The following is a 26,794-nucleotide window of genomic DNA, read 5'->3' as shown; positions in this document are numbered from 1 at the left end:
GGGCAAGGATCGAAAGCTAAGTCCACTGGGTTGCCCTCCATACATGAGGACTAACGGCAAAATTGTGTGGGAGCTAATCAGCCCATTTCTGCAAAAGGGGTATAAACTGTACAATGACACTTTTTACACTAGTATACCCCTTTTTAAAAGTCTGCAGACACAAAATACGGGGACCATTCCAAAAAATCGCTTGTCAGCCTTAAATTAAAAAAGGGGGAGTCAAGTTGCCTCCACAGTGGTCAGCTTCTTGCAGTCAGCTACAAAGACAAAAAAGATGGTGTTTTTTTAAGTACTATGCACTCAGATGCCTCCCTAGGAGTAACAGAAAGGGGATCCATCACTCAGAAGCAAAAACCTGCTTGTATTTTAGAGTATAAGGCTGGGTTCACACGACCACATTAACGTCCGTAATGGACGGACGTATTTCGGGCGGAAGTCCCGGACCGAACACAGTGCAGGGAGCCGGGCTCCTAGCATCATAGTTATGTACGATGCTAGGAGTCCCTGCCTCGCTGCAGGACAACTGTCCCGTACTGTAATCATGTTTTCAGTATGGGACAGTAGTTCCACGGAGAGGCAGGGACTCCTAGCGTCGTACATAACTATGATGCTAGGAGCCCGGCTCCCTGCACGGAGTTCGGTCCGGGACTTCCGCCTGAAATACGTCCGTCCATTACGGACATTAATGTGGTCGTGTGAACCCAGCCTAACAAGTACATGGGTGGTGTGGATCTGCCTGACCAAGCTATCCAGCCGTACCTAGTAATTAGGAAGTCTTACGCTTGGTACAGGAAAATTGCCATCTACCATTTTCAAGTAGCCACATACAATTCCTTTGTGCTGTGCATAAAGTCTAGCACCACTGACACATTCCTCACTTACCAAGAGAAAGTGATTGAAGACCTATTGTTTAAAAATTATTCCCCCTCACATCCACTAGATTGTGAAGATGCTAAAAGACTCACAGAGAGGTATTTTGTGTCCACTATTCCATCAACGCATTACAGAAAATAGCCACAAAGAGCATTACGTGTGTGCTCCAAGAGGGGCAAAAGAAGTGACCAATGTTCCCTATAAGGTGCGCGGCTGCACGGTCATGCACATTCCACGGCTTCCCCGATCACTGAACTTTAAAGCCTGCACACTGTCAGTGCGGCGGGCGGAAGTTCCGCAATCTCCTCCCTCACTCACCTTCACGGAGCGGCCACCCAATGAGAACTCCTGGGAGGAGGAGGCGGAGATAGCGCAGAGTATCAGGGACGGCATGTAGGCTGTCCCCTGACAAGTGAGGTCGGTGCCGGGAGTGGACCAATCCAGTCATCTGACATGAGGTCAGGTGACTGAACTGGTCCAGTCCTGTGTCGTCACCGACCACAGACAAAAGTAATCTGATCTTCGCTGCATGACCACCTCCTCCTCCTGAGTCATGATGGGGAGTCGTGTCAGGCAGAGCGGAGAGTTGTAGCGGTAGGCCACAGCTCTCCGCTCTGTTTGCACTAAGTACAAGGGAAGGGGGAGGCTGTGCAGCGCTACTTACAAGGGAATGGGGGCGTTATCTAGAAGGGGGTGCTATCTACAAGGGGGCTGTGTGGCTATCTTGAAGGGGGCTATCTATAAGGGGTCTGTGTGTAGCTATCTACAATGGGGGCTGTATGGCTATCTACAAGTGGGGGCTTTGTGGGGCTATCTACAAGGGCGGCTGTGTGTGGCTATCTACAAGGGCGGCTTTGTGTGGCTATCTACAAGGGGGGCTGTGTGTGGCTATCTACAAGGGGGGCTGTGTGTGGCTATCTCCAAGAGGGGCTGTGTGTAGCTATCTACAAGGGGGGGCTGTGTGGCTATCTAGAGGGCGGTGTGTGGCACTATGTACAGGGGGGACTGTGGCACTATATACAGGGGGGAGTCTGTGTGGCACTTTCTACAGGGGGTCTGTGTCGCACTATCTACATGGGGGTCTGTGTGGCACTTTGTACAGGGGGGTCAGTGTGGCACTATCCACAGGGGGTGTGTGTGGCACTATCTACAGGGGGGTCTGCATGTGGCGCTATCTGCAGGGGGCTGCGTGTGGCGCTATTTACAGGGAGTGATGCTATCTACAGGGGGCTGTATGTGGCACTATCTACAGGTTGGTTGAAGCTGTCTACAGGGGGTCTATGGCACTATTTACAGGGTGTGTGTGTGCGTCGCTATCTACAGGCGGTCTCTGTGGCGCTATCTACAGGGTGTGTGTGTGTGTGTGTGTGTGTCGCTATATACAGGCGGTCTGTGTGGTATAGGGGCAGTGGTGTAATGAGGGATTTTTTCATTGATGCCTATAATTGGTGTTTAGAACTGTCTATTTTACTGCTGTACTTGTAATATTATATTATTTAAAAAAGTAATTTAAAACGAATTTAAAATAAGTTTTCTTATTCTCTTATTTAGTCGCTATATTAGCATTTACTGGGGATATTACTTTTGGTCATCAGATCGCCCACCATTGATGGAGACTTGCCCTGCTCCCTAACTGCCCTACTCAGGAGCTGCCCAGACTTAGAGGGAACATTGGAAGTGACACTCGCTATATTTGACCAGACTGCCCTTCAAAGCCAGCCCTATGTATCTCTGAATGCTATAAAATTTACCACACAGTGCATAATTTTTAATACCTTTTCCTTTTGATCTGACTGAAAGTGATAATTTTGGTACTAACAATATGTTACATGTCTTCTTTAGTCCCATTCCCATTTATAGACCCTTGTTAGAGATTTCCAAATAGTTTCCAATTTACTAATGTAGGCCTTCTCCCTACTTCAAATTCATGGAAAACTTGTTTTCTCATTAGCCTGTTTTATATTCATAATAATTTAAAAAAAAAAACACTAAATACAATATACCCCACATTGAATACTCTAAATGTTGGTAGTGTTTTGGAGTAATCCAGAATAAATAGGCCCCTCCAATGAAATTCTGCAGGTAGCACAAGCTGAGCACAAATCTAAATTTTCACTCTGCACAATTAAGTGCACCCTAAACATATTAAAATGCTCACTACACCTCGAGATTAAAAACTTAAGGAGTGTAATTTCCAAAATTGGGTCACTTCTCAGGGTTTTTTGTTATTTCAACACCTCTGTGTCTTTGTAATCATGGAACAATGCAGTAAATGTCACCAAAGTAGGCCTCAAATGTTGCACGGTGCTGTTTCCCTTCTGAGTCTTGCCGTTGTGCCCAGGCAGCAGATAAGGTCCACATGTGGGGTATTGCCAAACCCGGGAGAAATTAGTTAATGAATTGTGCTGTTCCTTTTCTTTTTTGTTGCTTGTAAAAAGGAAACGGTTTTAGGTAAATCTACATATTTTTAGAAAAAAAAAATTTTTTCTTGGCCCAACGCTAATAAATTCTGTGAAAAAACTGTAGGGTCCCAATGCTCACTACACTCCTAGATTAATTATTTGAGGGGTGTAGTTTCCAAAATGGGGTCACTTCTCGGGGTTCTCTACTATACTGGTACCTCAAAGGCTTTTCAAACAGGACATGGCACCCGAAAACCATCCCAGCAAAATCTTAGCTGCAAAAGCTAAATGGCGGTCCTTCCCTTTTGAGCCCTGCCATGTGCTGAAACAGCAGTTTATAACCACATGCGGGGTATTGCCATACTCAGGAGAAATTGCATAACAAAATTTGGTATTTTATTCTCTTTCAAAAAGAAAAATGTTTAGTCAAAACGACATTTTATTGGAAAAAAAAATCATTTTTTTATTTTACAGCCCAATTCAAATGAATTCTGTGAAATACCTGTGGGGTCAAAATGATAACAACACCCATAGATGAATTCCTTGAGGGGTGTAGTATCCAAAATGGGGTCACTTCTGGTGGGTTTCCATTGTTCTGGTACCCCTGGGGCTCTGCAAATGCAATATGGCACCAAAAAAACATTCCAGCAAAATTTGCGCTCCAAAATCCAAAGGGCGCTCTATCCCTTCTGAGCCCTGCTGTGAGTCCAAATAGCACTTTATTCCACATATGGTGTATTGCCATAATCAGGAGAAATTGTTTTACAAATGTTGGGGTGCTTTATCTCCTTTATTCCTTGTAAAAATTTAAAATGTCTATGTTATTCTGAAAAATTGTAGCTTTTAGATTTCACAGACTAATTCCAAGAAATTCAGCAAAGATCCTGTGGGGTCAAAATGCTAACTATACCCCTAGATAAATTCCTTGAGGGGTGTAGTTTCCAAAATAAGGTCACTTTTGTGGGTTTCAACTGTTTTGGTTCCTCCAGGGTGTTGCAAATGAGACAAGGCACCGAAAACCATTCCATCAAAATCTGCGCTCCAAAATCCAAATGGCGCTCCCTCCCTTCTGAGCCCTGCTGTGGGTCCAAACAGTAGTTTATTACCACATATGGGGTATTGCCGTAATCAGGAGATATTGCTTTACAAATGTTGTGGTGCTTTTTCTCCTTTATTCCTTGTAAAAATTTAAAATGTCTATGTTTTTTCAGAAGAAATTTAGATTTTTATTTTCACAGACTAATTCCAAGAAATTCAGCAAAGATCCTGTGGGATCAAAATGCTAACTATACCCCTAGATAAATTCCTTGAGAGGTGTAGTTTCCAAAATGGGGTAACTTTTTTGGGGTTTCCACTGATTAGGCACCACAAGACCTCTTCAAACCTAATATGGTGCCTAAAATATATTGTAAGTAAAAAGGAGGCCCCAAAATCCACCAGGTGCTCCTTTGATTCGGAGGTCTATGTTTCAATCCATTAGCACACCAGGGCCACATGTGGGATATTTCTGAAACCTGCAGAATCTGGGCAATTCATATTGAGTTGCGATTCTCATGTAAAACCTTCTGTGTTACAGAAAAAAAGATATTACATTTGAATTTCTGCAAAACAAAAATGAAATTTGTAAATTACATCTCTACTTTGCTTTAATTCCAGTGAAAAGCCTAAGGGCTCATTTACACGAGCGTGTTATACGTCCGTGCGACACGCGCGATTTTCACGTGTGTCGTACGGACCTATGTTAGTCTATGGGGCCGTGCAGACAGTCCGTGATTTTTGCGCAACGTGAGTCCTATATTTGTGCGTTGTTCGTGCATCACGCACCCATTGAAGTCAATGGGTGCGTGAAAATCACGCATGCCACACGGAAGCACTTCCGTGGGACGAGCGTGATTCGCGCAACAGCTGTCAAACTCTGAATGTAAACAGAAAAGCACCACGTGCTTTTCTTTTACAAACATCCAAACGGAGTGTCATAATGATGACGACTGCGCGAAAATCACGCAGCCGCGCATCATACGGGGCTGACACACGGAGCTGTTAAGTGCCTTTTGCGCACGCAAAACGCCGCGTTTTTTGCGTGCGCAAAACGCACACGCTCGTGTAAACCCGGTCTAAAGGATTAAGAAACCTTCTAAATGCGGTTTTGAATACTTTGAGGGGTGCCGTTTTTAAAATGTGGTGATTTATGGGGAGTTTCTAATATATAAGGCCCTGAAAGTCACTTCAGAACTGAACTAGTCCATAAAAAATAAAAGGTTTTGGAAATTTTCTTGAAAATGTGAGAAATTGTTGCTAAACTTATAAGCCTTGTAACGTCCCGGAAAAATAAAAGGACGTTCAAAAAATTATGCAAACATAAAGTAGATATATGGGAAATGTAAACTAGTGACTATTTTGTGTGGTATTACTATCTGTTTTACAAGCAGATACATTAAAATCCAGAAAATGCTAACTTTTTAAAATTTCCTCAAAATGTTGGTGTTTTTCCACAAATAAAATATCGAATTTATCTACCAAATTTGAAAGTACAATATGACACGAGAAAACAATCTAAGAATCGCTTGGATACCAAAGTTATTACCACATAAACTAAAACGTCAGATTTGAAAAAATTGGCTGCGTCCACAAGGCCAAAACAGGTTGTGTCCTGAAGGGGTTAATCTAAATAGGTTAAATATTCTGTGCTAATTTATTTGTTAATATATTACTATAGAAATCGGAGCTGTTTTTCTGATACAGAGATTTGTGTCCCCTGCATGAACATCAATTTAAAAATATAACATGCTGGCTACTGCCGCCACCAGTAAATGGTGCTCTGGAGCTTACTGCACACTGTGTTATTATTGAGTTCAATCTATAAAAATATGCAGTAAGCCTCCATACTCCCTCCAGAGGTGGCTGCAGGTACTGATGTATCCATCTTTATCTTAACTGTGGGAACTTGCTACAGAGAGATATCACACAACAAAAGCTATTGAAAAAGTCAAGTTACAGTTACTTGACACAGTGTATTTAACCCCTACCCGCACCAGGACGTAACTGTCCATCGTTGCGGGAGGTTACTTCCCGCACGAGGACGTATAGTTACTGAGTTTTTCCCGGTGCACACTGTCGGCGACAGTGTGCACCGGGAAGTCAGCTGTCGCCGACAGCTGACACTCCCCTCTTGCCGGCCAGCGGTCCTTTGCCGCTGATTTAGGCGAATTAACCCCTTAAATTCGGCGATCGGGTGCAATCGCCGAATTTTAGGGGTTTCTAGCATATCGGCAGACCCCCGTCCGAAATTGCGGGGTCTGCCGATAGTTAGTATGGCAAACGGAAGCCAAACAATGGCTTCCGGGTCTGCCATGGACGGAAGCCCATCAGGACCAACCTTCGGCTGGTCCTGATAGGCTTCCTGTCAGAAAGTCACTGTGCCGTTCCCGATGCACACTGTCGGCGACAGTGTGCATCGGGAACTTGGAGATCAGCTGTCCCCGACAGCTGACACTCTCCAGTGTTGCCGATCAGCGGCTAATCGACGCTGATTTCGGCAATTAACCCGTTACATGTGGCTCGATTGCGATCTCCGCATGTAGCGGGTTTGTAGCGCATCAACAGCCCCCATGCAATCGTGGGGGCTTCTGATGCTTGTGATGGCACCCGGGGGCCAGACAACGGCCCCCAGGTCTGCCATGTATGTCAGCCTATGAGGATCAGCCTCTGCTGATCCTCGTAGACCAACTGTCAGAGTGACTGTGACGTCACACTGACAGTTGGAATACATTACACTACCAAGGTAGTGTAATGTATTCTAGCAGCGATCAAAGCTGCAGGTCAAAAAAAGAAAGTGTAAAAAGTAAAAAAAAAAGTTAATAAACAAAAATATAAAGTGTAAAAAGTAAAAAAAAGTTAATAAAAATGTTTTATAAAACTGTAAAAATAAAAGGTTTTATTTTCCTATAATAAGTCATTTATTATAGGGAAAAAATGAAAACGTTTAAAAAAAGTACACATATTTGGTATCGCCGCGTTCGTAACGGCCCAAACTATGAAACTATAATGTTAATTTTTCCGCACGGTGAACGCAGCTAACAAAATAAACGGAAAACTGTCAGCATCGCTATTTTTTGGTCACCACCCCTCCCAAGATATGGAATAAAAAGTGATCAAAAAGTCGCATTTACCCCAAAATGGTACCAATAAAAACGACAACCCGTCCCGCAAAAAACAAGACCTCCCACAGCTTTTTTGACGAAAAAATAAAAAAGTTACGGCTCAGAATAGCGTGTCCCAGAAAATAAATTATTTTATAGAAACTTAATTTTATTGTGCAAAACGTAAAAAAAACTATACACATATGGTATCGGCCGACCGGCAGAATAAATTAAAATGTAATTTATTGCACACGGTGAACTCTGTAATAAATAAATAAAGAATTTAAAGCGCCAAAAATTGCTGTTTTTTGGTCACCTTAGCTCTAAAAAAGATCCTGAGGGGCCAAAATGCTCACTATACCCCTAGAAAAATTACTTGAGGGGTGTAGATTCCAAAATAGGGTGACTTTTGGGGGGTTTCCACTGTTTTGGTCCCTCCGGGGCGTTGCAAACCCGACATGGCACTGAAAAACAATCCAGCAAAATCTGCGCTCCAAAATCCAAAAGGCGCTGCCTCCCTCCTGAGCCCTGCTGTGGGTCCAAACATCAGTTTAAGACCACATATGGGGTATTGCCGTAATCGGGAGAAAGGGCTTTACAAATGTTGGGCGGCTTTTTCTCCTTTATTCCTTGTAAAAATAAAAAAATTCTATGTTTCCACAGAAAAATAGGTGATTTTCTTCTTCACAGACTAATTCCACTAAATTCTGCAAAAAAACTGTGGGGTCAAAATGCTAATTATACCCCTAGAAAAATGCCTTGAGGGGTGTAGTTTCCAAAATGGGGTCACTTTTTGGGGGTTTCGACTGTTTAGGTACCACAAGACCTCCTCAAACCAGACATGGTGCCTAAAATATATTCCTAAAAAAAGGAGGCCCCAAAATCCACTAGGTGCTCCTTTGCTTCTGAGGCATGTGTTTCAGTCCATTAGGACACTACGGCCACATGTTGGATATTTCTAAAATCTGCAGAATCTGGGCAATAAATATTGAGTTGCGTTTCCCTGGTAAAACCTTCTGTGTTACAGATTTTTTTTTATTACAAATGAATTTCGGTAAAAAAAATGAAATTTGTAAATTTCACCTCTACTTTGCCTTAATTCCTGTGAAACGCCTAAAGGGTTAAAATACTTTCTGAATGTGGTTTTGAATACCTTGAGGGGTACAGTTTTCAAAATGGGGTGATTTATGGGGACTTTCTAATATATAAGGCCCTCAAAGCCACTTCAGAACTGAACTGGTCCCTGAAAAAATAGCCTTTTGAAATGTTATTGAAAATATGAGAAATTGCTGCTAAAGTTCTAAGCCTCGTAACGTCCTAGAAAAATAAAAGTACGTGAAAAAAAATGATGCAAACATAAAGTAGACATATGGGGGATGTCAACTAGTAACTATTTTGTGTGGTATTACTATCTGTTTCACAAGCAAATACATTTAAATTGCTAATTGAAGTTTTTCACAAATAAATATTGAATTTATCGACCAATTTTTTTCACTAACATAAAGTACAATATGTCACGAGAAAACAATCTCAGAATCGCTTGGATAGGTAAAAGCGTTCCGGAGTTATTACCACATAAAGTGACACGTCAGATTTGAAAAAATCGGCTGTGTCCTGAAGGCCAAAACAGGCTGTGTCCTAAAGGGGTTAATGCTTAAAAAGTCAATATACAGATCGCTACATCTGTAGCCAGCATGTTATCTTTTAAATTTATGTCTATGCTGGGGAATTTGGAGCACTATATCAGAACAATGGGGCTTCGGACGCTATAAAGATATATTAAGAAGTTAAATCAGCACAGAAATTTGGACCTAAAAATGACTAGATAATAAAAGTTGGACATTCACTTTTATGGATGATTTGTGCAAAATTTTTAAAAGGAGCATTTATATATGTTTACATGTAAACATGTACACTACCGTTCAAAAGTTTGGGGTCACCCAGACAATTTTGTGTTTTCCATGAAAACTCACACTTATATTTATCAAATGAGTTGCAAAATGACTAGAAAATATAGTCAAGACATTGACAAGGTTAGAAATAATGATTTTTATTTAAAATAATAATTTTCTCCTTCAAACTTTGCTTTCGTCAAAGAATGCACCATTTGCAGCAATTACAGCATTGCAGACCTTTGGCATCCTAGCTGTTAATTTGCTGAGGTAATCGGGAGAAATTTCACCCCATGCTTCCAGAAGCTCCTCCCAAAAGATGGATTGGCTTGATGGGCACTTCTTGCGTACCATACGATCAAGCTGCTCCCAAGCAGCTCTATGGGGTTGAGATCTGGTGACTGCGCTGGCCATTCCATTACAGATAGAATACCAGCTGCCTGCTTCTTCCCCAAATAGTTCTTGCATAATTTGGAGGTGTGCTTTGGGTCATTGTCCTGTTGTAGGATGAAATTGGCTCCAATCAAGCGCTGTCCACAGGGTATGGCATGGCGTTGCAAAATGGAGTGGTAGCCTTCCTTATTCAAAATCCCTTTTACCTTGTACAAATCTCCCACTTTACCAGCACCAAAGCAACCCCAGACCATCACATTACCTCCACCATGCTTAACAGATGGCGTCAGGCACTCTTCCAGCATCTTTTCAGTTGTTCTGCATCTCACAAATGTTCTTCTGTGTGATCCAAACACCTCAAACGTCGATTCGTCTGTCCATAACACTTTTTTCCAATCTTCCTCTGTCCAATGTCTGTGTGTTTTTGCCCATATTAATATTTTCCTTTTATTAGCCAGTCTCAGATATGGCTTTTTCTTTGCCACTCTGCCCTGAAGGCCAGCATCCCGGAGTCGCCTCTTCACTGTAGAAGTTGACACTGGCGTTTTGCGGGTACTATTTAATGAAGCTGCCAGTTGAGGACCTGTGAGGCGTCTATTTCTCAAACTAGAGACTCTAATGTAACTGTCTTGTTGCACAGTTGTGCAGCGGGGCCTCCCACTTCTCTTTCTACTCTGGTTAGAGCCTGTTTGTGCTGTCCTCTGAAGGGAGTAGTACACACCGTTGTAGGAAATCTTCAGTTTCTTGCCAATTTCTCGCATGGAATAGCCTTCATTTCTAAGAACAAGAATAGACTGTCGAGTTTCACATGAAAGCTCTCTTTTTCTATCCATTTGGAGAGTTTAATCGAATCCACAAATGTAATGCTCCAGATTCTCAACTAGCTCAAAGGAAGGTCAGTTTTATAGCTCCTCTAAACAGCAAAACTGTTTACAACGGTGCTAACATAATTGCACAAGGGTTTTCAAGTGTTTTCTAATCATCCATAAGGGTACGTGCACACGAGCAGTGGCTTTTACGGCTGAAATGACAGACTGTTTTCAGGAGAAAACAGCTGCCTCGTTTCAGCCGTAAAAGCTCCTCCTCGCATTATGCGAGGCGTCTTTGACGCCTGTAATCTTGAGCTGCTCTTCATTGAGTTCAATGAAGAACGGCTCAAATGACGTAGCAAAGAAGTGCCCTGCAGTCAATTTACGCTGTCAAACGACGACGCGTAAATTACAGGTCGTCTGCACAATACGTCGGCAAACCCATTCAAATGAATGGGCAGATGTTTGCCGACAATTTTGTAGTCCTATTTTCAGACGTAAAACGAGGCATAATACGCCTCGTTTACGTCTGAAAATAGGTCGTGTGAACCCAGCCTCAGCCTTCTAACACAGTTAGCAAACACAATGTAGCATTAGTACACTGGAGTGATGGTTGCTGGAAATGGGCCTCTATACACCTATGTAGATATTGCATTAAAAACCAGACATTTGCAGCTAGAATAGTCATTTACCACATTAACAATGTATAGAGTGTATTTCTAATTAATTTAATGTTATCTTCATTGAAAAAAAACTGTGCTTTTCTTTAAAAAATAAGGAAATTTCTAAGTGACCCTAAACGTTTGAACGGTAGTGTACATTTAAAGCTAATTTTATATTTTGGGTGTATACCCCATTTAGAAACCTTTGATGTCTAAAAAAAAAACACTATATCCTTGGAACATTACGCTTATTACTAGGCCTTGTTACATCTACACATTTATGTTACAGTGTAAATCGTAAACTGTAATTTTCCAACTTGCAACTTCTCTCTACTGAAATACAACCAATTTCTATTAGGTCTATAGGTTTTTTTTACATATAGTTCTTGTATATTTCACTGTAAAAGCTAAAATCATGTGATATTGGCTTGTAGGATGTAGTTTTGTAATATACTTGGTTATGTATAATTTCAGTCATATCTTGCAATTGTGAGGGAATTAATACTTAGCTGAGTTAAAGAGGAATAGAAGAAAATGTTCCGTAAAATTTAAAATACTATAACTAAGTGCTAAAATGTCTAATATACAGAGTGTAGTGCACAATACTCTGTAGTGAATTCATCATTACCCTTTTTTTTTTTTTTGCACCATGATTACTTATTATATACACAGTTTAACCATAACATTAAAACCACTGACAGGTGAAGTGAATAACATTGATGTCTCGTTACAATGGCATCCATCAAGGGGTGGGATATAGAAGGCTTCGTTCACATCTGCGCTAGGCATTTCAGGGCCCCCTACAGCTAAATTTTCTGGTCCCCCCTACCGTGGCACCGCCTGTTAACGGTACTCCGTCCAGCACTATATCATGCTACCCAGGGCCGCCATCAGGGGGGTATTAGGGGTACTGATGTGAGAGGCCCGGCCAAACCTAATTGAAAGGGGGGCCCGGCAAACTGCCGCGACTTGCCTTTGGTAGAAAAAAAACAGGCCCCTGCAATGGGGCCCGTTTTTTTCACCAAAAGAATGTCGTGAGCTGCGGGCCCCCCTTTCAATTAGGTTTGGCCGGGCCTCTCACATCAGTACCCCTAATACCCCCCCTGATGGCGGCCCTGGGTAGCATGGGGGTCGTCAAACACCGCCGCCCGTGCGACCTATCGCGTGCACCCGCAAACTCCCGCGCATGCGCACCCGCGACCGCCTGGAACCGCGCACCGAATTTTGAGGCAGATTTTGACCTGCCCACACTATCTTGCCGCGTTTTTTGCCCGCGGCGATTGAGGACAGCAGACAAAAAATGCAGGGAAAAATGCATTTTCTGCCTCCCATTGATTTCGATGGGAGGTCAGAGGCAGAACCGCGGCAAGAAAGGACGTGCTGCTTTTTCTTTTTTCCGCGACTGGCTCCCATTGATTTCAGATTAAATCAATGGGAGGCGGTTTAGGAAGTTTTTTGGTGCTGATTCTGACGCAGTGTCCGAGTCAATATCAAGGCACAAAAACTCTGTGAACTGGGCCTTATTGTTAGGGCTTATTCAGACAAACGTGTAATACATCCGTGCAACGTGCGTGATTTTCACGCGCCTCGCACGGACTTATGTTACTCTATGGGGCCGTGCAGACTGTCAGTGATTTTCACGCAGCGTGTGTCCGCTGCGCAAAACTCACGACATGTCCTATATTTGTGCATTGTTCGAGCATCACGCACCCATTGAAGTCAATGGGTGCGTGAAAATCACGCCCAGCACTTCCGCAGCAGTATGAACTATGAATGAAAACAGAAAAGCACCACGTGCTACAAACATACAGAGTGTCATAATGATGGCTTCTGCGTGAAAATCACGCAGCCACGCATCATACGCTGCTGACACACGGAGCTGTTATGGAGCTTTTGCATGCGCAAAACACCACGTTTTTGTGCGCGCAAAAAGCACACGCTCGTGTAAATCCGGCCTTAGGGTAGGAACACACTAGGCATCAACACTGCAGATTTTATGCAACACATTTTATTGTGGATAATCCGCAGTGTATTACAGTCGCAGCCGAGTGGATGAGATTTGAACAAATCTCATCCACACGCTGCAAAAAAAATGGACCTGCAGTGTGGCTTTTTAAGTCGCAGCATGTCAATTTATTCTGTGGAATCGCTGCTCCTCTGTTGCGGAAATGCTGCGGTTCTGCCGCAAAAATCACAAATGAGAAAAAAAAAAAAAGGCACTTTTTTAAATTGATAAAAAAGTTTAGACTTGCCCCGGCCGTAGTCCTGGTGACACGATCCTCTATTATTAGAGCAGCCCGGCCTCCTGTCATGACGTTTCATCCCATGTGACTGCTGCAGCGGTCACATGGTCTACAGCGTCATCCCAGGAGGCGGGGCTACATTCAGAAGAGAGAGATGCGTCACCAGGACTACGGCCGGGGCAAGTCTAAACTTTTTTTTCTCTGCAGGATTCCCGCAGCGGACAAGCCTCACGAAACCTGCGCCACTATTTGGTGCGGTTTTGCTGGCAGAATTCCCTGCGGCTACCGGGGCGGATAAGCTGTGTAGTTTTACTCAGCATATCCGCCTAGTGTGTCCCTTATGATGTCGCTCCTGGAGCTGCTGCCGGTCTCTAAATAGGCAGTTGGTCCAGTAGAATTTGGAATTATTTTATTTTGTGAACCAGCTTAAAAAAATACAAAACTTTTGTGTTAGGGCCTGTTCACATCACCGTTCCCTTCCGTTCCGGGGTTCCGTCTGAGGTTTCCGTCGGGTGAACCCTGCAACGGAAAGTGAAAGTGACAGCTCAGCTTCCATTTCCGTCACCATTAGCGCAGTCGACTATGCTATTGATTCCGTCCGAAAACCAGCCGGAATGGTGACGAACGGAAACCATTAGCGATGTTTCCGTCACCATTGAGATCAATGGTGACTGAAACGGAAGCTGTGCTGTCACTTTCACTTTCCGTTGCGGGGTTCACCCGACGGAAACCTCAGACGGAACCCCGGAGCGGAAGCGAACGGTGATGTGAACAGGCCCTAACACAAAAGTTTTATTTTTTTTAAGCTGGTTCACAAAAAAAAATAATTCCAAATTCTACTGGACCAACTGCCTATTTAGAGACCGGCAGCAGCTCCAGGAGCGACATCATAAGGGACACACTAGGCGGATATGCTGAGTAAAACTACACAGCTAATCCGCCCCGGTAGCCGCAGGGAATTCCGACAGCAAAACCGCACCAAATAGTGGCGCAGGTTTCGTGAGGCTTGTCCGCTGCGGGAATCCTGCAGGGAAAAAAAAGCTTATACTTACCCCGCCGTAGTCCTGGTGACGCATCGCTCTCTTCTGAACGTAGCCCCGCCTCCTGGGATGACGCTGTAGACCATGTGACCGCTGCAGCAGTCACATGGGATGAAACGTCATGACAGGAGGCCGGGCTGCGCTAAGAATAGAGGATCGCGTCACCAGGACTACGGCCGGGGTAAGTCTAAACTTTTTTATCAATTTAAAAGTGCCTTTTTTTTTCTCATTTGTGATTTTTGCGGCAGAACCGCAGCATTTCCGCAACAGAGGAGCGGCGATTCCACAGAATACATTGACATGCTGCGGCTTAAAAAGCCACATGGCAGGTCCATTTTTTTTGCAGCGTGTGGATGAGATTTTTTCAAATCTCATCCACTCGGCTGCGACTGTAATACGCTGCGGCTTTTCCACAATAAAATCTGTCGCATAAAATCCGCAGTGTTCATGCCTAGTGTGTTCCTACCCTAAGGCCGGATTTACACAAGCGTGTGCTTTTTGCGCGCAAAAAACGTGGCATTTTGCGCATGCAAAAGGCCCATAACAGCTCCGTGTGTCAGCAGCGTATGATACGTGGCTGCGTGATTTTCGCGCAGCCGCCATCATTATGACACTCTGTTTGTATGTTTGTAGCACGTGGTGCTTTTCTGTTTTCATTCATAGTTCATACTGCTGCGGAAGTGCTGGGCGTGATTTTCACGCACACATTGACTTCAATGGGTGCGTGATGCGCGAACAATGCACAAATATCGGACATGTCGTGAGTTTTACGCAGCGGACACACGCTGCATGAAAATCACGGACAGTCTGCACGGCCCCATAGAGTAACATAGGTCCGTGCGACGCACGTAAAAATCACGCGCGTTGCACGGGCGTATTACACGTTCGTCTGAATAAGCCCTAACAATAAGGCCCAGTTCACAGAGTTTTTGGGCCTTGATATTGACTCGGACGCTGCGTCAGAATCAGCACCAAAGAACTTCCAAAACCGCCTCCCATTGATTTAATCTGAAATCAATGGGAGTAAGTCGTGGAAAAAAGGAAAAGCAGCACGTCCTTTCTTGCCGCGGTTCCGCCTCTGACTTCCCATCGAAATCAATGGGAGGCAGAAAATGCATTTTTCGCTGCGTTTTTTGTCTGCTGTCCTCAATCGCCGCGGGCAAAAAACGCAGCAAAAAACGCGGCAAGATAGTGTGGGCAGGTCAAAATCTGCCTCAAAATTCTTTAAGGACCAGCGGGCGGTGTTTCGCGGCGGTGTTTGTGTAGAGGGGGGCCCGCAGCTCACGACATTGTTTTGGTGAAAAGAACAGGCCCCATTGCAGGGGCCTGTTTTTTTCTACCAAAGCCAAGTCGCGGCAGTTGCCGGGCCCCCCTTTCAATTAAGTTTGGCCGGGTCCCCTACAGTTGTACCCCTAATACCCCCCTGATGGCGGCCCTGGCGCTAGGGCTCCATTCCGACGTTCCATCGGAGCTTTCCGTCAGAACAGAGTCCTGACAGACACAAACGGAAACCATAGGATCCAGTGCCAATAGTTTCCGTTTGTCTCCGTTGTGCACGGGTTCCGTCATTTTGACAGAATGAATACCGTAGTCGACTAGTTACACGTAGTTGCACGTGAGCATCAGAACTGGGCCATGGAGCAATGGAAGAAGGTGGCCTTGTTTGATGAATCACATTTCCTTTTACAACATGCAGATGACCGAGTGCGTGTGCTTTACCTGGGGAAGAGATCGTACCAGGAAGTTCTACGAGAAGAAGGCAAGCCAGGGGAAGCAGTGTGATGCTTTGAGCAATGTTCTGCTAAATAAAACTTGAGTCCTGGCATTCATGTGGATGTTACTTTGACACGTACCACATACCTAAACATAGTTGAATGCCAAGTATACCCCTTCATAACAATTGTATTCCTTAATGGCAGTGCCATCTTTCAGGAGGATGATATGTCCCGCCTAACTGTTCAGCTCAATGGTTTAAGGAACATGACAAAGAGTACAAGGTGTTGACTTGGCCTCCAAATTCCCCAATCTCAATCCGATGAAAAATCTGTGGGATGTGCTGAAAAAACAAATCTGATCCATGTAGGCCCACCTCACAATTTACAGGAGTTAAAAAGATTTGCTGCTAACATCTTGGTGCCAGATGCCACAAGACACCTTCAAAGGCCTTGTGGAGTCCATGCTTCAATAGGTCAGAGCTGTTTTGGCAGGACGAGGGGGACCTACACAATATTAGGCAGGTAGTTTCAATGTTATGGCTGATCGATTTACACCAGTAAACTCATGATCACAGATTATGTTATCACAATGACTTACTCAGATCTACTAGCTCTATATTCTGGTGTTAATAATTAAAGATGTTGCATGAGATTAGAAAAAACATGGCTTTTTTCCAGAAACTGCACCACTCTCGTTCATAAGATGTGCCTGGTATTGCCACTCAGACCCTGCTTTCTTCCAGAGATAGCGCCACCCTTATACATGAGCTGTGTCTTGTATTGCAGCTCAGTCCCAATTCAAGTGAATGGCCTGAGCTGCAAAACAAAATACAGGCTAAGGATAAGTGTGGCGCTGTTTCTATAATAATCCACCATGTTTTTCATATTTTATACTATACACACTTCGGAACGTGGAAGCACGCTAAACCTCTTTTTTCTTAACTGGTTGCTGACACGGGATGAGAATACTCGTCCTGAGCGGCGTGTACTTGGCGCATTAGGACGAGTATTCTTGTCCTGTGTGCCAGCCAGTGTCCGCGCGCCACGATGGGCAGGGCAGCGGCTGTAACGGCTATAATACACAGCCGTAGCACCACTCTATCGGCGGAGAGAAGAGAAACATCGTCTCTCTGCTGTTAACCCCTTGAATGCCGCAATCAAAGCTGATCGCGGCATTCAAAGCTAAAGTGAGAAGGGGGTCTCCCCTTTGATCGCGTCACAGGAAATCCCTGTGATGCGATCAATGGCTATACCTGGTATGGGCAGACAGCCCAGGGTCCATTAAAGGACACCAGGGCTGTTTGATCATATTTCCTGTTGTTAGGGCATACTTAATTATGCCCTAACAACTGCCTGTGTACAATCAGTGCACAGACTAAAGTACTGGCATAAAGATATATGCCAGTACATTAAAGTTCAAAAATAAAAATCTAAAATCCCTCTATGGGATTAAAAAAAATAGTTAAATGAATAAAAAAAGTTTTGTTAAATTAAAAAAAAAGAAATAGAAATACAATTTTTTTACAATAACTAAACTTTTCAAAATATAAATCCCAAAACATGAAATAATAAATGCATATTTTGTATCCCCACGTCCGTAACAACCTGTACAATAAATGTATAACATTATCTATGGTGATCGGTGTATGGTGTAAAATAAAATAAAGAAAACTGCAGTGGAACTACTTTTTCTTCTACATTTTTACCAAAATAAAAATTTATAGAAATTAAGCGATAATGTAAATATAACAAAAAATGATACCTACATAAAGTACAACTCGTCCTGCAAAAAACAAAGTCTCATACAGCTACGTCGGACAAAACATGAAAAAGTTATGAGCGCCGGGATGCAAAGAGGGAAATATAAAAAAAATTGTTTGGTCCTCAAGGCCCAAATTGGCCGTGTCCTTAGATTAGCCTTTTTTTATTATTTGTTGTTAGAGGCTTTCTTTAAAGCAAACTTGTTTGCCAATGACGATATATTTGCATTGAAGTGGGCCCTAGCTAAATCAGTGTTAATAATTGGGAAATGGAATCCATCATTTTATTGTTGTTCCACATTTGTTTTGTGCTTACACAACCTTTCATGTGAAATTCATTTGCCTGGAGGCAGTTATTCCGCAGAACAATAGACGTCATTACCAATAAGTCTCATCGCTACCAATTAGAAATACTGACAGGTTGATGTTAAATTTACGTGTCATGTTAACTTAAATGATGATTTCATTAAACTTCTTAAGATTTTCTAAATGTTAGTTGAGTAGTTCTTAAAGCAAACACACGGTTCAATTACTAACAGATCTTGTAGAAAATGAAAATCAAATGTTGTCCTAGGAAGGTATTTCTCAGCCCCTTGATGTAGTGTAATGCTGCCATAGATATACCACATCACTTGGGTTGTTTCACTTTTTAACCCTTTGTCTTCTATCCTCTATCAGTGCCATTTAAACTGCAGGAAGGAGAAGTACGAATTATATCTTTAGAGCACTGTCGGACATATTTTGACACAATCACATCCAGGATGCTATGCGCTGGTTATGAATCTGGCACAGTGGATTCTTGTATGGTAAGTATAGCTAGTTCAACTTATTAAATTGAAACAGCCATAAGTGAAATCCATGGCTCAACACAAAGCAAAGTATAGAGTTGCAGTGTTGTCTTCATCCTGACTAGAGCATGTAGTTAAAGGGGTTATCCGGGTTCTGAAATATTTTTTGCAATGGCTTCAAATGAGATTAGTGAAGCAGTATACTTACCTATCTTTTCCCCCAGCGATCCAGCGCTGACGCTCCGGCGGCTCTCCCGGTAACTGTTTATATGCACGTAGCATGTGTCTGCTGCAGCCAATCAGAGGCCTGTGCGCTGACAGCATTTTGACAGAAATACAACACATGACCAGAAATAGGATTCGTCAGCGTTGAACCCTCTGTTTGACTGCAGCGGTTTCATGCTACGTGCATTTAAACAATCAACGGGAGTGCCGGAGTATCAGCAGTTAATTGCTAAGGGGGAAGGATAGGTAAATGTTGCTTTTTTTCTTAATTTAACTCTTTTGAGCGATTGCATGACATACTGCAATACTAATGTATTGCGGTATATCATGATACTGACATTCTCCTAAGAAGCCCTGCCAGAGGCATGCCAACAGATGACACCCCACGATCACGTCGCGGTGGGGGGCATTGGAAAGTTACAGGGGGCCACCCCCATTTCTAGTCATTTAAATGCCGCATTTCTCTCTGTGCAGCCTTCTGGTGGTGGGTGGGTGTCGGGTTTATTTATTATCTTGTTGGAATTTAAGATGTATGATATTTTTTTTCTTGTATTGAATAAAACAAAATGTTAGAAAAAGAAAAAAAGAAAAAAAATTGTAAAAATTACCTGAGCTTGTTTGAATAATATAATGAACACAGCAATGTGATTCTGCCATAGTAATGTTAATAAGGGAAATCACAAATAATTGTGGCAAACCATCACTGTAGAGCATTTCCCAGCTCAATTAAACACAATCTTGTCTTTATATGATGCTGCAGTACATGACTAAACCAACAAAACTCTTTATCAGATACTTTAAAAAAAAAATCTGAATCCTAAAAAGGTTATTGGCTACAAATAGTAAATAAATAAATATTCTAAATAAAATATGCTACATACTTTTAAAATTCCTCACTTCTTCATGTCATCCAGCACCATCTGGCAGCTAATTGTTGGCCACTACCAAAATAGTAATATGTCACTAAGAACAATACGTCACCTTTGCAGCCAGCGATTGGTTGGTGTGGTCACATGGAGCTAGATGACATGTCACTGTGCTATGGTGACAACAAGACGACACATTTTTGAAGGGAATGTATTTTGCATTTAATTATATTTGTATTCAGTAAATGAAAATATAAAAGGGGAAAAAAAAGATGTAAGGGGATTGTATAGGCTATCAAGATACTAATACTATAGACTATTGAGTGCTGTGGATACCCGTAACAATACCTGGCTGAATCAATGATAAATAGTAAAAACTGATAAGAGTGCTGGAGCAGAGAAGTAGCGAATACTACGGAAGCCTGGTTGGAACAAAAAGGTCTAAGCGCGTGTAGTTGGTATAGTGAAGTGGCTGCTCAGCAACCGCCTAATGTTATTATTACGGGTGCATAGATTAGACCAAATAATCTATGTGTGTGTAGCTGGCAAAAGCTAGACCGACCTGGGAAAAAAGGAAAAAAATTTGGTATATAAAATGGAAAGAACAGAAATTGTAGCTGAAAACGGATGAAGGAATAAGGCTGGGTTCCCACGTAGCATAAACGCTGCGGAATTTCCGCAACGGAATTCTGTGTGGAAATTCCGTAGCGTGAACTATAGCAGCAAAGTGAATAAGAATTAGAAAATCTCATGCCCACACTGCGAAAAAAAAACACACAAAAGTCGTGCAGAATGTGTTTTGCGGTGCGTTTTTCAATTCCGCAGCATGTCAATTTATGCTGCGTGTTCTGTGCGGAGATGCTTCGCGTTTGGCCCATAGACTTCAATGGGGACCAGAAATTCCACAACAGATTTAGGTTGTTGCGGTTTTTACAGCGGAAACCCAGTATAAACCGCTGGAAATCCGCAGGTGCACTTATACTTTGCTATAACCAATGTTCAACACTAAATCTGCAAGTAAAACGGCTGCGGAAAAAACGCAGCGTTTGCGCAGCAATATGAGCAAAAAAACGCACTATTTAGTGCGGATTTCTGTACCAGATATACCAGTGTTTTCTTGAGATTCTGCTGCAGATTTTCTGTTGCAGAAAATCTGCAGCATATTTTGTGTGTGGGAACATACCCTAAAAGGTAAATGAGGTATAATATGAAGACCAAAAACAGTGTGCTACCACATTTACTGGACAATACATATATTTCATACATTTTCCAACATCTCATAAGGACCATTGGGAAAGAATATGCACATTTTGGAAATCCAAAAATGTTCTGTTTTTTACAAGACGTCTGGTGAGCAGTTTATGAAATGTTTTATGACAAACTTTCTCCAATAATATTAAATGTGAACTTCTTGTCTATGTAAAATTAGGCTGCAACTGAGGCATTTGGGTCTATTGTATAGAAATAACCCACAAATGTTCGGCCATAAAGTATTTTGTACAGTATTGTCTTTTGTTCTAGTTCTGAGATGACTAGTGGCCAAAATATTCTTTAGGGTTGGTGATCTTCTGAATGTAATCTGTGGTTTTGTGGGATGTTATGTAGCCAGGTGTGGGTCTTGGCGTAGAATATACCAAAGCTTGGTAAAATTGTATTTTCTTAGCTTGTTATCCATCATTTATGAGGTAATAAGAAAGTTGAGCAATGTTCTTGTTCTCATCTGGTTTACAGTATTCCTTTTTTTGTAGTAAACACTCATTTTGGGTATGTGAGAGGGCTATTTTGTAAGTATTTTTCAATATACTGTTTGGGTATCCATTTTGCATGAACCGATAATATACAATTTTTGAATGTAGTCTGAAGTCTTTATCTTATGTTTCTATTGACTATAGACCACATTTGTGAGCCATTTTTTATGGTGAAAGGTGATAAAGTCTAAAAAACGGTTGATGTCCACACTTTTGAAATAAGTTTATGTAACAAGTCCTTTTTTTTTTTGTTGGGGCGCACTTTAACCAGATACAAATTTTCAATTTATGTATGTGACACAATGAGGATCAGCAAGATGCCCAGTTTGTTCCAATTTATAGTGTTTATGAAATCTATGGCTTCTTATTCCACACCAATTGCCCTGCCAATCAGCGCCTTTTACGGACGCAATCGGCGTGATGACATCATCGTGCCGCTTGCTTTGTTAAAAGGCGCTGAGTGACTGGGCAAGGCATTCTGCCCTGCCAATTAGCGTCTTTCAACAATGAATGCGACGCAATGATGTAATCGCGCTGCTTACATCATTCAGCACCAGCAGACCTGCTCAGAAGAGAGCAGACTTGCATTTGCAAGAGGACGGCGTGGGAACAGAATCAGGTGAGTATGCAAAGTTTTTTTTGTTTTTTTAAAGTGTGAGTGCCATTATCTACAGAGGGGCACTATCTACGGGGTGGATCTATGTAGGGCACTATCTACAGGGGGCTCTATAATGGCCACTATCTACAAGGGGTTCTATGTAGAGCCCTATCTACAGGAGGCTCTATGGGGGCAATATATGTGGAGCACTGTCTACAGGGGGCTTTATGTGGGGCACTGTCTACATGGGGCACTGTGTGTGTGTGTGTGTGTGTGTGTGTGTGTGTGTGTGTGTGTGTGTGTGTGTGTGTGTGTGTGTGTGTGTGACACAGTGTATGGTGTTATTATAATCAGGGACACAGTGTATGGCGCAATTAGAATTAGAGCTGCAGTGCACGGCGCTATTAGAATTAGAGCTGCAGTGTGTGTCACCATGAGAATTTTATCTTCATTTATAGGTGCAGAAATGTTTGAAAAGTCAGAAGCTGAAGAAATGGGCTGTGGCCAGGAGAAGTCATCATAGAGGTCTGGACTATATGGAGAAGAAAAGAGAAAAAAACAACTAGAATCTGTGAAGACGCGACCTGTGAGTGACTTAATGTAAAGATTTATTCTGCCTCTAATCAGTACTGTAGTCACTGCATGATCTGCAGCAAGATGATGGGTGGTATGATTTTTTTTGTGCAACAGCAACTCCCAGCACATCCTTAGCATTGTTCAGGCCACGCTGGGAGCTGTAATTTTACATCATACAAACCTATACGGCAGGGGTTGCACTAAGTTGAGCTGTATCTGTGCTGGTGCTGTATTTAGGTAGAGAGCTTTGTTCTGGTGCTGTATTTATGTACTGAGCTTGGTTCTGGTGTTGTATTTATGTACTGAGCTTGGTTCTGGTGTTGTATTTATGTACTGAGCTTGGTTCTGGTGTTGCATATATGTACGGAGCTTGGTTCTGGAGCTGTATATATGTACTGAGCTTGGTTCTGGTGCTGTATATACTGTATGTACTGAACTTGGCACTAGAGCTGTAATTATATAGGATATATTTTTACCAACAAAATTGCAGGGCAGATGGAATTGTTGCAATTCATTGTATGTTTAATGGCAACCTGTCAGGTAGATTTAACCCCTTGAACCGCCATCATGCAGTAATACATTACCTGACAATATTTCTCTATCATTCCCTTGTATGTCTTTTTCAGATGCAGTAAAATCTTTTACAATTATAGCGGTGTAAAACGATGCACACTATATGCCAATTACTCATTAAAGGGTCATGGGGTAGTGCCGCTGTCTTGAAGAGTCACACAGTCCTGCCTCCAGACCCACCTTTCCATGCTTGATTGACATCCTCCTGGCTGTTATACATCACTAGCAACCTCCTCCAACTTTCTTGGATGCGCCATGATCTTGTACTACTTGGGCATGCACCATGCAGCGAGGTGTACTCTGCCTGGCTTCATCGCTGCCCCACGCATGCCAGGGGAGTACAATGCAATGGCGCATCCGCAAGAGTTGGAGGAGGCTGGTAGTGATGTAGAACAGCCAGGGGGATGTCAATCAAAATCTGGGGGGCGGCATTTCAATTTTCATCTCAAGCAGCAGAAAAGCTAGAATCAGCCCTGTTGCTCAGGTCTCAAGTATGGAACCTGGGAGAGGGTGTCTGCTGTTGTTTGTAGGCCCAGATGGCGGTAAATGTTTGATGTCACGTCTACATACCAACGTACAGAGAATAAAGAAATTCTTCCAAATAATAGATTCAGATATAAGTTAGGGAGAATGCCTACACATTGTACAGCCTATATACTTCAGAGCTGCATTCACAACTCTACTGGCTGTCATTGGAAACAGCTGGGTTCTTATAATGCATGGGTACAGGTATTTTTTCTTACAGCCTATTACTGGAAAGTGCCTGGTCTTAAGACTACACTTTCCAGAATAAAAGTCACCAGAGCAAGTTTTGTACACACAGCACAAGCCTTTGTTCATATGAGAACCATGGTTGGTTATGGCTAATGGAGGATAGCAATGAAGAATATTCACGGTAGTTAATATAAGTCCATGTCAGAAATTAAGCCAAAAAGACCAAGAAGTCTTTCAGAATGAGTCCCAGGACCATGATCAAAAGGCATATAAGGCCAAAAAACATACTAGAGGGCAGACGGAACCAAATGGCAGGACCAGAGAAGAAAATAGGATCACAACAAAGACATAAGCAAAAGGTCAAACCTGGGAGTAGCAGACACATTGGACACAGAGAAAGAAAAAGGTAACGCCACAGGCAGGATACATGACTATAGGAACATGATTTCATGAGCTTCAATACAAAATCTCCCGACCTCCTAGTTCGGGGCTGAGCAGACAAAGGGTCAGCCAAACAGGAACTAAGTATAGGTAAAACCAATAACACAGACTGGGGAAAAATACACAAAAAGTTAGCTGTAAAAGACTCAGCTGCTGGAAACCAGAATGCATGGGAAACCACTTCAGAATAATAAGTAAATTTTTCCATGCATTATCACTAGCTCCACCTGGGCAAAATAAGTGAACCAGACATACTGCCATTCTATTTTGTAATACGATACAAGTTTAATAAAAATTCTGACAGTGACACCTGCTATAGATATTGCTCTTTCAGTGCCTAACCCACTAATCTGTTTTCTTACAGGGAGACAGTGGAGGACCTCTGGTTTGTGAACAGCAAAAGGGACAGTGGACATTGTATGGTCTAACTTCCTGGGGATCCGTATGCTTTTCCAAAGTTCTAGGACCAGGTGTCTACAGTAATGTGTCACATTTTGTGGATTGGATTGAAAGACAAATATACATTCACAGCTTTTTAATCAACTAAAGATATATAACAGCCTTAGCATCATTGGAGGTTTTATGTGTTAAGATATTTGTTGTGTGTACCAATGAAATTTATATATTTTTTTGTTTTTCAATATTAGGTATTTTAGTCAAAACTTTTTGGACTTTTGTACATATCTGTTCAGTTTTGTTTCCCTGTGTGATCATTCCTCAATGACCTAAGATTTCAGAGATTTCAGGAAAAGTATTTTACTGTCGTTCATAGGGACAAAGTTGATTATTATTAATATTTTATATATATATATATATATATGGTACAACTCTACTACGTTTTCTTTTCAATTAGGCTAATAAGAATTTTTTAAGAAGATATTTACTAATCTTCCTGACATGCAAGTGTTGATCCATATCAGTTTTTTTGAGCCACAACATTTTATTTGTTGGTCACTATTTTCCACACCCACATATACCATGGCAAGACACTAAATGTTCGGGAACGTTATGAAATAAATTTGCTTTATCCACCTCGACCTACTGTTTCCATCAAACAATTTATATGGTCGTTTGATGGCTATGAATGAAAATTATATTTTCGCATAAAAATGGGGATGGGGTAATACTCAACATTGGAATCCTAAAGTGGTTACTCCACTCCAATGATCCCTTTTAATGGCATGGGCTCCATAAGGTCTCAGTCCATGATACAGAAGTGACAGAAAAGATATAACTCCAAATTAAAAAGTTTCTTTCATTTCATAGTCCTATTGGGTCTTCCCTTTTTCCACCATAGTGCAAACGCAACAAACACAGGGAAGGAGAAATACCCAAAAGCCCATCTATAAAGCCCCTTACACTTTTAAATAAGTGATAACCAGTGGAACATTCCTCCATGCCCCCAGACAATCACCAAATTACAGGCTAGAGCCCCACTGGAGACAGGGGCTAATGTTATAGCACATTCTCAGTCTAGAGCTGCATTTGTGTTTTATTTTTTGTTATTTGCTACTCTGTTATGGGTAATAAATTGTTACCTATTGAGAATAATAACCTAAGATGAAACCCAGAAAACAGCTATACTAATGGGCACTAAAAGATTCCACTATTCTTCTCCCAATGCGGCTCTATACTGTGCCTGAAAAAGTATATTTGGAAGGAGCTAAGTGAGCACTGCTGAGCACATTCCCATTCATACTGACTGCTTGAGAGCAGCCGACGACCAGAAAGGGCTCATGCCCCTCTCAAATGCCTGTTACAGTTGGATACCAGGCACAGTACGGTATACAGCCACCCCACCCTAACACTGGTTTTAGGAGCTGTGTAGGTGGTGCTCTTTGCACCCACCAGTTGAACCCTTTGTGTGGGAATCTTATGGTACCTCCCAACAATGGCACTTTAAAGAAAACCTACCAGAAGTAATGAATAAATGACTCTTATCGTACATTAAAAATGTGTAGACTTTTTTTATATTCAGCCGTGGACAAAATTGTTGGTACCCTTCTGTTAAATAAAGGAAAACCCACAATGGTCACTAAAATAACTTGAAACTGACAAAAGTAATAATACATTTTAATTTAAATCAACTAATGTCAATCAGACATTGCTTTCAAACTGTGTTTCAACAGAAAAATTTAAAAAGAAAAAACCCCAATGAAACTGGCCTGGACAAAAATGTTGGTACCCTTAACTTAATGTTTTGTTGCTCAAGCTTTTGTGGCCATTACTGCAAACAAACGATTTCTGTAACTCTGCAATGAGACTTCTGCACCTGTCCACAGGTATTTTGGCCCACTCCTCGTGAGGACACTGCTCCAGCTATCTCAGGTGTGAAGG

General features: G+C 42.2%; 1 protein-coding gene across 1 annotated transcript in view; it reads left to right on the top strand.

Annotated features, from left to right (window-relative positions):
* CORIN (corin, serine peptidase) overlaps positions 1 to 26,454 on the top strand; it is a 294,825-nt gene extending 268,371 nt beyond the window's left edge. The window contains exons 21-22 of the mRNA XM_075859548.1: positions 18,607 to 18,734; positions 24,822 to 26,454. Coding sequence (XP_075715663.1) covers positions 18,607 to 18,734; positions 24,822 to 25,004 — 311 coding nt within the window. The 3' untranslated portion in view covers positions 25,005 to 26,454. The remainder of the gene's footprint in view (positions 1 to 18,606; positions 18,735 to 24,821) is intronic.
* The last annotated feature ends 340 nt before the right edge of the window (positions 26,455 to 26,794 follow it).

The sequence above is a fragment of the Rhinoderma darwinii genome, chromosome 1 (genome assembly GCF_050947455.1).
Source record: "Rhinoderma darwinii isolate aRhiDar2 chromosome 1, aRhiDar2.hap1, whole genome shotgun sequence".
Classification (NCBI taxonomy): Eukaryota; Metazoa; Chordata; class Amphibia; order Anura; family Rhinodermatidae; genus Rhinoderma; species Rhinoderma darwinii.
This window is presented reverse-complemented; position numbering and strand designations above follow the sequence as displayed.